The following is a 13,510-nucleotide window of genomic DNA, read 5'->3' as shown; positions in this document are numbered from 1 at the left end:
CAAAAAAGGGAAAAATTGTATTTGTCCTGCAGGCTTGCGCCAATTTATTTGCTGCCTGTGAAAAGTCTCCGCTCTGCTGCACTTCATATAACTGCATTTCTGTGCAACACATATCTTATCTGATTGAATATAGTCAGTGGGCCCTCCGTTTCCCAAAAAGGGAAAAATTGTATTTGTCCTGCAGTCTTGCGCCAATTTATTTCCTGCCTGGGAAATCACTGGTAATACAGCATGCTGAGGGGTAGGGGTAAGCCTAGAGGACGTGGACGTGGACGTGGACGAGGACGCGTAGGCCCAAGTGAGGGTGTGGGCACAGGGCGAGCTCCTGATCAAGGTGTATCGCAGCCGACTGCTGCGCGATTAGGAGAGAGGCACGTTTCTGGCGTCCCCACATTCATCGCCCAATTAATGGGTCCACGCGGGAGACCTTTATTAGAAAATGAGCAGTGTGAGCAGGTCCTGTCGTGGATGGCAGAAAGTGCTTCGAGCAAGCTATCATCCACCCACAGTTCTGCGCCGTCCAGTGCTGCAAATCCAAATCCTCTGGCTGCTACTCCTCCTTCCTCCCAGCCTCCTCACTCCACTACAATGACACATGCTCAGGAGCGGGCAGACTCCCAGGAACTGTTCTCGGGCCCCTGCTCAGATTGGGCAGCAGTGGTTCCTCTCCCACCAGAGGAGTTTATCGTCACTGATGCCCAACCATTCGAAAGTTCCCGGGGTCCGGGGGATGAGGCTGGGGACTTCCGGCAACTGTCTCAAGACCTTTCAGTGGGTGAGGAGGACGATGACGATGAGACACAGTTGTCTTGCAGTGAGGTAGTAGTAAGGGCAGTAAGTCCGAGGGAGGAGCGCACAGAGGATTCGGAGGAAGAGCAGCAGGTCGATGAGGTGACTGACCCCACCTGGTGTGCAACGCCTACACAGGACAGGTCTTCAGAGGGGGAGGCACGGGCAGCAGCAGGGCAGGTTGCAAGAGGCAGTGCGGTGTCCAGGGGTAGAGGCAGGGCCAGACCGAATAATCCACCAAGTGTTTCCCAAAGCACACCCTCGCGCCATGCCACCCTGCAGAGGCCGAGGTGCTCTAAGGTCTGGCAGTTTTTCACAGAGACGCCTGACGACCGACGAACAGTGGTGTGCAACCTTTGTCGCGCCAAGATCAGCCGGGGAGCCACCACCAACAGCCTCACCACCACCAGCATGCGCAGACATATGATGGCCAAGCACCCCACAAGGTGGGACGAAGGCCGTTCACCGCCTCCGGTTTGCACCGCTGCCTCTCCCCCTGTGCCCCAACCTGCCACTGAGATCCAACCCCGCTCTGAGGACACAGGCACTACCGTCTCCTGGCCTGCACCCACACCCTCACCTCCGCTGTCCTCGGCCCCATCCACCAATGTCTCGCACCGCACCGTCCAGCCGTCGCTAGCGCAAGTGTTTGAGCGCAAGCGCAAGTACGCCGCCACGCACCCGCACGCTCAAGCATTAACCGTCCACATAGCCAAATTTATCAGCCTTGAGATGCTGCCGTATAGGGTTGTGGAAACGGAGTCCTTCAAAAGTATGATGGAGGCGGCGGCCCCACGCTACTCAGTTCCCAGTCGCCACTACTTTTCCCGATGTGCCGTCCCAGCCCTGCACGACCACGTCTCCCGCAACATTGTACGCGCCCTCACCAACGCGGTTACTGCCAAGGTCCACTTAACAACGGACACGTGGACAAGCACAGGCGGCCAGGGCCACTACATCTCCCTGACGGCACATTGGGTGAATTTAGTGGAGGCTGGGACAGAGTCAGAGCCTGGGACCGCTCACGTCCTACCCACCCCCAGAATTGCGGGCCCCAGCTCGGTGCTGGTATCTGCGGCGGTGTATGCTTCCTCCACTAAAGCACCCTCCTCCTCCTCCGCAACCTCTGTCTCGCAATCAAGATGTGTCAGCAGCAGCAGCACGTCGCCAGCAGTCGGTGTCGCGCGGCGTGGCAGCACAGCGGTGGGCAAGTGTCAGCAGGCCGTGCTGAAACTACTCAGCTTAGGAGATAAGAGGCACACGGCCCACGAACTGCTGCAGGGTCTGACAGAGCAGACCGACCGCTGGCTTGCGCCGCTGAGCCTCCAACCGGGCATGGTCGTGTGTGACAACGGCCGTAACCTGGTGGCGGCTCTGCAGCTCGGCAGCCTCACGCACGTGCCATGCCTGGCCCACGTCTTTAATTTGGTGGTTCAGCGCTTTCTGAAAAGCTACCCACGCTTGTCAGACCTGCTCGTAAAGGTGCACCGGCTCTGCGCAGATTTCCGCAAGTCCCACACGGACGCTGCCACCCTGCGCACCCTGCAACATCGCTTTAATCTGCCAGTGCACCGACTGCTGTGCGACGTGCCCACACGGTGGAACTCTACGCTCCACATGTTGGCCAGGCTCTATGAGCAGCGTAGAGCTATAGTGGAATACCAACTCCAACATGGGCGGCGCAGTGGGAGTCAGCCTCCTCAATTATTTTCTGAAGAGTGGGCCTGGTTGGCAGACATCTGCCAGGTCCTCGGAAACTTTGAGCAGTCTACCCAGGTGGTGAGCGGCGATGCTGCAATCATTAGCATCACCATTCCTCTGCTATGCATCTTGAGAAGTTCCCTGCAAAGCATAAAGGCAGATGCTTTGCGCTCGGAAACGGAGGTGGGGGAAGACAGTATGTCGCTGGATAGTCAGAGCACCCTCCTGTCTATATCTCAGCGCATTCAGGAGGAGGAGGAGGAGCATGAGGAGGATGAGGAGGAGGGGGAAGAGACAGCTTGGCCCACTGCTGACGGTGCCCCTGCTGCTTGCCTGTCATCCTTTCAGCGTGTATGGCCTGAGGAGGAGGAGGAGGAGGATCCTGAAAGTGATCTTCCTAGTGAAGACAGCCATGTGTTGCGTACAGGTACCCTGGCACACATGGCTGACTTCATGTTAGGATGCCTTTCTCGTGACCCTCGCGTTACACGCATTCTGGCCACTACGGATTACTGGGTGTACACACTGCTCGACCCACGCTATAAGGAGAACCTGCCCACTCTGATTCCCGAAGAGGAAAGGGGTTCGAGAGTGTTACTATACCACAGGACCCTGGCGGACAAGCTGATGGTAAAATTCCCATCCGACAGCGCTAGTGGCAGAAGGCGCAGTTCCGAGGGCCAGGCAGCAGGGGAGGTGCGGAGATCGAGCAGCATGTACAGCCCAGGCAGTGCAACAGTCTTTAAGGGCCTGGACAGCTTTATGGCTCCCCACCAAGACTGTGTCACCGCTCCCCAGTCAAGGCTGAGTCGGCGGGAGCACTGTAAAAGGATGGTGAGGGAGTACGTAGCCGATCGCACGACCGTCCTCCGTGACGCCTCTGCCACCTACAACTACTGGGTGTCGAAGCTGGACACGTGGCCTGAACTAGCGCTGTATGCCCTGGAGGTGCTTGCTTGTCCTGCGGCTAGCGTCTTGTCGGAGAGGGTGTTTAGTGCGGCTGGGGGAATCATCACAGATAAGCGTACCCGCCTGTCAACCGACAGTGCCGACAGGCTAACACTCATCAAGATGAACAAAGCCTGGATTTCCCCAGACTTCTCTTCTCCACCAGCGGACAGCAGCGATACCTAAGCAATACGTAGGCTGCACCCGCGGATGGAAGCATCGTTCTCTCTCACCATCCAAAACGGGGAGATTTCTGCTTCATCAATCTGTGTATAATATTCCTCCTGCTCCTCCTCCTGAAACCTCACGTAATCACGCTAAACGGGCAATTTTTCTTAGGGCCACAAGGCTCACTCATATAATTTTTCTAAAAATTTTTTATACGTTTCAATGCTCTTAAAAGCGTTGGAACTTTAACTTGAAACAATTTTTCGTTAAACTAGGCTGTCTCCAGGCCTAGTTACCACTTAAGCCACATTAACCAAAGCGATTAATGGGTTTCACCTGCCATCTTGGTTGGGCATGGCCAATTTTTACTGAGGTACATTAGTACTGTTGGTACACCAATTTTTTTGGGCCCTCACCTACAGTGTAATCATAGCAATTTCTATGTTCTTCGCCTGCACTCATGGTACAGAAAGGTGTGTGGGGTTGGCCTACACTTTAGCTACATAAATGTAACTTGGGCCTTGGCTATACTGCAGCTACTGAAATGGAACTAAGACTGCGCTCCCACTATACTGCTGCTTCGGAATTGTTCCTGGGGCCTGTGTAGGCTGCTACTATTACTTAAATGGAACTTAGACTATGCTCCTCCTATACTGCTGCTTCGGAATTGTTACTGGGGCCTGTCTTGAGTGCTACTATTACTGAAATGGAACGAAGACTGCGCTCCCACTATACTGCTGCTTCGGAATTGTTACTGGTGCCTGTCTTGAGTGCTACTATTACTGAAATGGAACGAAGACTGCGCTCCCACTATACTGCTGCTTTGGAATTGTTACTGGGGCCTGTCTTGAGTGCTACTATTACTGAAATGGAACTAATACTGTGCTCCCCCTATAATGCTGCTAGTGATATGTTAGTGGGGCCTGTCCTAATGCTACGGCTGAAATGTTACGAATTATGGGCTCTGCCTATACCGCTGCTAATGGTATGTCTCTGGGGTGTGGAAACAGAGGCTTCCCAAAGACATGATGGCGGCGAGGCCATTTCCCACCAACGCGGTTACTGTTAAGGTGCATATAACCACGGACACGTGGAGAGGACACGTAGTGCCTCAAAAACATCCCCCGCCACGGCCCACTTAATCCTGGCCACATTCCGAAAACCAACAAAATAAAACCGCGCTACTAGGTCCGCAGTCACCACCACATTAACACCAACGCGGTTACTGTTAAGGTGCATATAACCACGGACACGTGGAGAGGACACGTAGTGCCTCAAAAACATCCCCCGCCACGGCCAACTTAATCCTGGCCACATTCCGAAAACCAACAAAATAAAACCGCGCTACTAGGTCCGCAGTCACCACCACATTACCACCAACGCGGTTACTGTTAAGGTACATATTACCAGTCTGACTGGGGCATGCAGACACCTTGACAGAATGAATAGTGTGTGGCACATAGGTTCCCCATTGCTATGCCCACGTGTGCAGCTCCTGATGGCGGTGGCACAGGATTGGATTTCTCATTGCTTCTGTACAGCATTGTGGGCTATCGCCCCACCACTTTTAAAGAGGGTCGCTGCCTAGCCGTGCCAACCCTCTGCAGTGTGTGCCTGCAGTTCCTCCTCATGGCAGACGCACTTATAAATAGACATGAGGGTGGTGTGGCATGAGGGCAGCTGAAGGCTGCGCAGGGACAGTTTGGTGTGCGCTGTGGACACTGCGTCGTGCAGGGGGGAGGGGGGTTGGGCAGCATGTAACCCAGGAGAAGTGGCAGCAGAGTGTCATGCAGGCAGTGATTGTGCTTTGTTGTAGGTAGTGTGGTGCTTAGCTAAGGTATGCCATGCTAATGAGGGCTTTTCAGAAGTAAAAGTTGTTGGGAGGGGGGGGGGGCCCACTCTTGCCGGTATTGTGGCTTAATAGTGGGACCTGTGAACTTGAGATGCAGCCCAACATGTAGCCCCTCGCCTGCCCTATCCATTGCTGTGTCGTTCCCATCACTTTCTTGAATTGCCCAGATTTTCACACATGGAAACCTTAGCGAGCATCGGCGAAATACAAAAATGCTCGGGTCGCCCATTGGCTTCAATGGGGTTCGTTATTCGAAACGAACCCTCGAGCATTGCGAAAATTTCGTCCCGAGTAACGAGCACCCGAGCATTTTGGTGCTCGCTCATCTCTAGTGACTACCCACTACAGTTTTTTTTTCACTGCAAAATTCGCAGTGTTTTTTTTTTCTGCAGGGGTCTGTGGGACTTGTAATGTTAAAATCGCGATCATGCAAAATCGCAATTTACCGCGAAATTGCGATTTTGCGTGATAGCGATTTTAACATTACAAGTCCCATAGACCCCTGCATTTAAAAAAAAACGCTGCGAATTTCGCAGTGAAAAAAAACTGTAGTGGGTAGTCACCCTAATTAAGGATAAACTGGGGTTTGTCTTAAATTATGAGCAGAATTGGGCAGTCAAGCACAGCTGGCCTACAAATGAGGTAAATCTAAATGCTCTCTAGTCTCTACTTTTCCCCCCTATGATTATGGAAAAATCCCAACTATATTATAGAATAGAGTAAAAGGGGCACTTTAAATCTACCTGCTCATCTACAAGTTGATGTACAGTCCTATGCAAACATTTTAGAATGCTTTCAGAATAGAAGTATTAACAGTTTGTCTTTGTCAATTAGCAAAATACAAAGTGAGTGAACAAAAGAGAAATCTAAATCACATCAATATTTGGTGTGATCGGCCTTTCCCTTCCAACAGCATCAATTCTTCTAGATACACTTGTACAGTTTTTGAAGGAACTCTTGGGGGAGGTCGTCCCAGACATCTTGGAGAACTAAGCACAGATCTTCTGTGGATGTTGGGTTGCTCCAGTCCTTCTGTCTCTTCATGTGATTCCAGACAGACTGGATGATGATGAGATCAGGACTCTGTGGGGACCATACTATCACTTCCAGGACTCCTTGTTCTTCTTTACCTTGAGATAGTCCTTAATGAGATTGGCTGGATGTTTGTGGTTGTTGTCCTACTGCAGAATAAATTTGGAGCCAATCAGACGCCTCCCTGATGGTATTGCACGATGGATAGGTATCTGCCTGTATTTATCATCATTGAAGACCCCATTAATCCTGACCAAATCCCCAACTCCAAAAATAAACTATTAACACTTCTATTGTTGAACTAATTCTTACTTTGCAGAATTTTTTCCACACCTGCCTAAAACTTTTGCACAGTGCTGTATGTGGAGTACATCCCATGATAACTATGTGCATATACTTTAGGGTTAGAGCATGTAAATGAGCAACCTGACGGCAGCCATTGTACCTGGAATCAAGATCACATTTCTATAGTGGAGATACCAGAAAACAACTCTAAGCAAAACATAACTCAAATTAGGTAAACACCATTTTTTTCTATCTGCTTTCAACTGTGGCAACTGACACAAATTGAACATGACAACCAAATGTTGCAAAATGCTAGCAAGTCCAATTCTTTTAATTTTCACTCATTTTATTTGCATGTTCCTACATTCTTACATTGTTCGGTAAAGACCTCCAAAGTAAAGAATACCAATTCTATTACTTAACACAGTAGCTTAGTACTTATCTTACACTTTTGTCAGCAAAACGATGTGGTTCCCATATATGAGACGTAGGCTTTATTCACACAACTGTATATATGTAGCTATTTAGCTGTCTCCAAAAATCGGGCAACAATCTCAGCCATCAGAAGCATTGGATTCCAAATAGAACACCGGTGACCGTTTTCGGTTGCCAATTTTATACTCTGCAACCAAAGGTAGGTCTTGCCTTATCTTTGGCTGAGATACGCAAGAAGCTCACGTAGATTTGAAAAAAAAAAAGGAGGAGGAAATTTACCTGCGTACAATGCTGGAAAACGAAGATAGATGGCTCTATTTAGGCATTAGCAGTCATTCCGAGGATCTCTGCCGATTGAGGGATTTCCGCGCTGCAGCGTATTTTTTCACCAATATACTGCAGCTGCCTGTGTGAATGGCATAAAATACATGGCTAAAGATTGGGACTTGATCACGACTATTCTTCATTCTTGTGATATTTAAGCACACACGGCTTAAATACACATATGTAAAAACGCATACACTCGTGTGAATAAGGCCCTATTCAAAATAGCATGCAAGAGATAAAAGAGAATGTGCAGTAATCATTTGTTCTTTAGTAACAGACCATAATGATAAACAAGTTGAGCTGGCTTGCCCTTTAAAAACCAAGTGTGGTATAGCATTTTAATCCCGGCCGATAGCAGATGCACAGCACAGGATTAAAACCTTTGCTCCTGCAGTCAAACAGGAACAGGTCAGATCCTCAGCTGTTAGTCACAGTAGAGGACCCGGAGGAGAAGGGAGAAGCAGTTTTTGACTCCTTCTGGCTTCTTCTTTCCCAGGTACACAGCACTCAATGAGCGCTAGGTAGTGCAGAGAGAAATATGACTGTCAGGTGCCCCCTGTTACAGCAGAGCTGAAGGGTCCTAGCAGACCCAGATCAGCTTTGTTAGTGACCACTGTCGCTATAGGGGGATGTTTCCCTGTAACTGGGGCTCCTATGGATGTAGCCCGTATGGATGCTCCAGCTATAGTAGAAAAGTGTAAAATTTAAAAAAAATGACAATGTGAATGACCCCCAAAAGTCTTATATGACGTCATGGGGAACATAGATGTAAAATATTGTTAAAAAAATAATTACAGAATAAAATAATAATATATACATAAAAAAAGAAAATGACTCAAAGCTGACGCCAACCATAACCGTTGTCATATGTGCCCTGTAATCCAAAATTATACAAATTATATATGAAAATATCCAAAACGAGCAACCTGTTCCCATACTTTATATTAGCATAAATATACTAATATTAAAAATAAACTAAAAAAAAGGCTCTTATTTTTTAAAGTTTTTTTACCCTCAATAAAACCAAGAAAATTGAAAAAATAGCCCTATATGTCATGGGGAAAAAATGCAGCAAAAATAATTTTCATCGCTGAAGAAAAAAAATAGGGCAGTAAAACCACCACATGGGTAAAATCCCTAAAAAGTGTCTGGTCCTTTAGGTGCAAAATGGCCTGGTCCTTAAGGGGTCAACCAAGAAGGTATCATGGTGCACAGAAGAAGCAATTCAATGAGAGATTCAGCTCTGCTACATCTGTATACTGCTTTTGCTTGCTCTGCTACATCTGTATACTGCTTTTGCTTGCTCTTGGTCAGTCTTCATCACTGCCTGTTGCTGCATAACCTGACTCAGGCTTTTGTAACTCACTCATCGAACTACATAAACTATGGCTACATGATCCTTAGTGTTGAAGTAAACTTTCTCATGAATACATTTCTTTTTCTTACTGCATAACAGAAGTGGATTTCAAACCGGATCTGACAACCAATAGACTATTTGCCTGCAACCTGCGAATTGTGAGCCATGACCTTACCCGAGACCTCACCCATCCCGAGAGCAATATATTCAAAAGGGAAGCCGCTCACTTGAGTAAACTGGTATGATTTTCTCCTGTTTCATGTATAATTTGCATTTTTTGGACTGGCATAGCTAGTGGAATTGGATGAAAATGTCTTCTTTAATCTTTAACCCCTTAAAGACCAGGCTGTTTTATACCTAAAGGACCAGACACTTTTTAGGGGTTTTACCCATGTGGTGGTTTTACTGCCCATATTTTTTCCTTCAGCTACCAAAATTATTTTTGCTGCTTTTATTTCTCTATGACATTTAGGGCGACTTTTTAAAATATCTTTTTCACTGACTTTTTTTCCCGTTTTTTGTTTTATTGAGGTAAAAAAAGATTTTTTTTACATTTATAGTTATTTCTTGTTAATTAGTATATTTACACTAAAATAAAGTATGGAAATAGTTTCCTCATTTTTTGGATGTTTTAATATATAATATGTAGGGTATTGGATTACAGGGCGCATACTGCGACGGTTTTTTTTCTTCTTTCTTATGTATATAATGTTGTATTCTGTAACTTTTATTTACTAATGTATGTAATTATGTTTTTTTACTATCTATCTATTTTCCCCATGATGTCATATAAGACCTCCTAGGGGACATTCACATGTTTTTTTGGTTTTTTTTATTTGGCATTTTTAACCACCTTATTTTTTTTACCATCTATGTTAAGATCTCTGTGGGACATTCACATTGTCTTTATTTTTTTATTTCATATTTTTATCCACTGTAGCTGGGGCATCCATAGGAGCCCCAGCTACAGGGAAAAACATTCCCTGTAGTGACAATAGTCACTGGCAGAGCCAATCAGGGTGTACTATGACCCTGCAGCTCTGCTGTATCAGGGGATCCCGATGGTCACGTGACTGCCAAGTCCTGTAGTGGAAGTTATACTTTCACTTTCACTTCTTAGCCCCGTACATAGCGCTCATTGAGTGCTGTGTACTCGGGGAAGGAGAATACAGAAAGAGTTAAAAACCCCTCCTGCCTTCTCCTCCAGGTTATCAGCTGTTACTAACAGTTGACAACTTGTCCTGCCTCTGATTGCAGAGACTGGAGGCTTAAATCCACACCGTGATTTTGCATACAGCTGGGCTTTAAGCCCGGGACCAGGCACCGTAAACTTACATTGCATGGTCCTAAATGGGTTAATGGGTTTGTGTCAAGTGCACCAGAATGCAAGGTCGAAGACGAACAGCTGCTCACCAATGGTTCTGCTCTTGGCACCATTGACAATCAAGTGATTCTGCTGGGGAAAGTTGTGGTCAGCTGTACATTTTCCCTAATAACAGGATGGCAGAAGATCCATCGGAACGGGGGTCGCTCTTACTTATTGGGTGGCCATTCTGGGTCATATAAGTGAGTTCTAAGTGGGGAACCCTGCTCTATAACCTCCATATGTCCCAATATGGCATATGAATGGGGTTTTACACTTGGCTCAACCCCTTTAATAAGCATGAATCCTTCAACGAGGTCAATCTTCATATAGCTTTAGGCATAAGTGAACCCCTGCACAGAAAATGTGGATGAGATAGGACCAATGATTATTCTCCACCTGCATTAGCAGGTACAGTACTTGAAAACAGGCATTCGACACAAAAACAGAAGCATTATCTTGTTATCACAGTGCATGGAAATGACTTTTGCATTGAGAAAGTGACAAAACATTTGACAATGGGACTGGCTTCTCAAGCTCTGCAGTAGGTTTAAAAATTTATCCTGAAATTAACAAGTTTAAAAAATTCTCCAATTCATATGCTCAAAAAGACATTATTCCGTAGATCAAGCTAACTGCTTTCTTGACCATACAAGGCTATCCCAGCAACATAGCAAAGGCTCTTAGCCTCTTAAGGATTTTGTTTTCTCCTCCCCACTTTTAAAAATATATACTGGGAGGATAGCAGCATAATGAATGAATTAAAAAATATCACTTAAGTGGCACTTTAAAAATAAATTATGCAGATTTGATACACTTGCTATGCTGCTGGCCTAAATTAAAGAGATACTGGTGGTGGAGGGGGAGAGTGTAATTCAGTATGTAAATAGAATATATAATTACAATCTGAATGCAAGTTTATTTACTGTGCCTGTATTTTTTGATTCACTAATATTTAGAGGAGACCCTTGGGAAATAATGATGATTCTATAAATGTTATTAGTGGCCAAGACAGTTATTGCAAAAAAATGAGCATTATAAGTTCAACATTTTTCTAATAGAAGAATAAAATTAATAATATAATTATATTTGAAAAATTCTGAGCTGAAGTAATCTGAGACAGTAAAGTAATAAACTTCTATTACATAGTGATAGATCTTTCTGATGGTGACAAAAAATGGTACAATTAGGCCTTAGTCAGACGGGCGTTTTTTCGCGCGATTTGCGGATCGCATGACGGATGCGCATCCGCAAATCGCGTGACCGGTGCGCGCAAGTCGCCCGCAAATCGCCCAAAAATCTGCTCCTAGCCGCGTTTCATTAGAAACGGGCCGGAGCTGTCCAGCGCATTGCATTCAATGGAGAAGACAATAGAGCCGCCTCCATTTAAAGCAATGCGCTGCGGGCGAGCCCGGGATGAATTGTCGGTAAGGGCTTAAATATATAAGCCCTTCCCTGCAATTCATCCTAAAATGTGTTAAAATAAAAAAAAATTGTATACTCACCTTCTCCCGGCAGCCGGAGCTCCGCGCGGCCGTCCTGCAGTGGGTGTGAAGGGGGTGTGAGTCAGACCTGCCCCCTGATTGGCTCAGCACTGAGCCAATCAGAGGCATGCCTCACTCACACCCATTCATGAATTCATGAATGGATGTGAGTCAGACCTGCCCCTGATTGGCTCAGCGCTGAGAGGCAGCAGTCACTCACCCATTCATGAATTCATGAATGGGTGTGTGAGTGAAACCGGCCTCTGATTGGTCAGGGCTGTGACCAATCAGAGGCAGATCATTCAGCAGGCGGGGATTTTAAAGCCCCGCCGGCTGCATAGTGCCGAGAAGCAGTTCAGGAGAACTGACAGCGGCCGCGGCTGGACTCCGGCTGCAGCGGAAAGGTGAGTACACAATTTTTTTTTATTTTAACACATTTTAGGATGAATTGCAGGGAAGGGCTTATATATTTAACCCCTTCCCGACAATTCACCCCGCGCACGCCGGCAGCCCATTGCTTTCAATGGAGCGGCTGTATTGCCGCTCCATTGAATTCAATGGGCAAACATCGTTCTTCTCTGCCACAGCTGTAACAGCTGTGGCAGAGAAGAATGATTTGTCTTCTATATGTTCTCAATGGGGTCGGTGCTGCTGCCGCCGGCCCCATTGAGCGCATATACAGAAGAGAACAGGAATCGCAGATCGCAGATAGGTGCGATCTGCGATTTTTTGTTCTATAATTTATCGGACGAGCACATAAAAAGCGCTCATGTGTCCGATACCATTGCAAAGCAATGGTTTTATAAAATCGCCGGACGCATGCGCATGCGCAAATCGCGGCTAAAAATGCCCGTCTGACTAAGGCCTCAGAAGTAAAAATGGGTTGAACTTCCTTCCTTCCTTCCTTCCTTCCCTTTCCTTTCCTTTCCTTTCCTTTCCTTTCCTTTCCTTCCCTTCCCTTCCCTTCCCTTCCCTTCCCTTCCCTTCCCATATTGCTATTTATTAAACTGTAATTGAAGAAACTAAATTGAGTAATTCTTTGGGTATTGAATGATATTGTGACATTAAAATGCTAAAAAGGATGTACATGAGATTAAAAATATAAATCTCTAATCTTTCCAGAAACAGCCCCACTATTGTTTGCAGGCTGTGTCTGATATTGCACAATGGCTGCATTCAAGTGAATGGAGCCAAGCTGCATAACTAAAAATGGCCCATGGAGGTAAGCAGGAATGATTTTAAAGGCCCCCTCCTATGTTTGGTTTTTTTTCATTGATTATGCAGCTATTCTCCCAGTATATGCAAGGTGGTGTTACCTTGCATATATGCAAGTATATGAGCTGGTGTTACCTTGGTTAGTTATTCCTTTCTGTCTGAAACTGCTGGCCTCTTTCTCCCCAGGTGGTCATGTGATCTCATTTCTGACCAGCTCTACCCACCAGCAGGCACAGATGGTGCAGCCTCTAGCTAATACTATGCTGATGCATCATGGGATTAATTTAAAAGCAAAATTGCAAGGATGGAAAAATGTGTAGTCTCAGGAGTGGCCCTTTAACCCCTTAACGCTACAGTGTGTACATTTAGGCCGCCTTCACACGGGCGACACTACATCGCTGCGAGAAAATCGCTGCGATATTGCATCGCTGCACCGTGTGATATCGCTGCGATTTTCTCGCAGCAATACCACAATTTTGTAGCGCTACAAAGTCGCGACTTTGTAGCATCACATGCGAGGATTTTCGGGGGGGGGCTTGAAATATAAGCCCTAA

The 13,510-nt window shown here is 46.6% G+C and overlaps 1 protein-coding gene across 2 annotated transcripts in view; it reads left to right on the top strand.

Moving 5' to 3' along the window:
- TMPRSS6 (transmembrane serine protease 6) overlaps positions 1 to 13,510 on the top strand; it is a 104,738-nt gene that overhangs the window by 25,625 nt on the left and 65,603 nt on the right. For both annotated transcript variants that reach the window (XM_066594570.1, XM_066594569.1), the window contains exon 3: positions 8,994 to 9,133. In XM_066594570.1, the coding sequence (XP_066450667.1) occupies positions 8,994 to 9,133 (140 nt within the window). The remainder of the gene's footprint in view (positions 1 to 8,993; positions 9,134 to 13,510) is intronic.

Source organism: Eleutherodactylus coqui, chromosome 3, assembly GCF_035609145.1.
Source record: "Eleutherodactylus coqui strain aEleCoq1 chromosome 3, aEleCoq1.hap1, whole genome shotgun sequence".
In the NCBI taxonomy this organism is placed as follows: Eukaryota; Metazoa; Chordata; class Amphibia; order Anura; family Eleutherodactylidae; genus Eleutherodactylus; species Eleutherodactylus coqui.
Note: the sequence above shows the minus strand (reverse complement) of the source record. Positions and strands in the feature narration are given on the sequence as shown.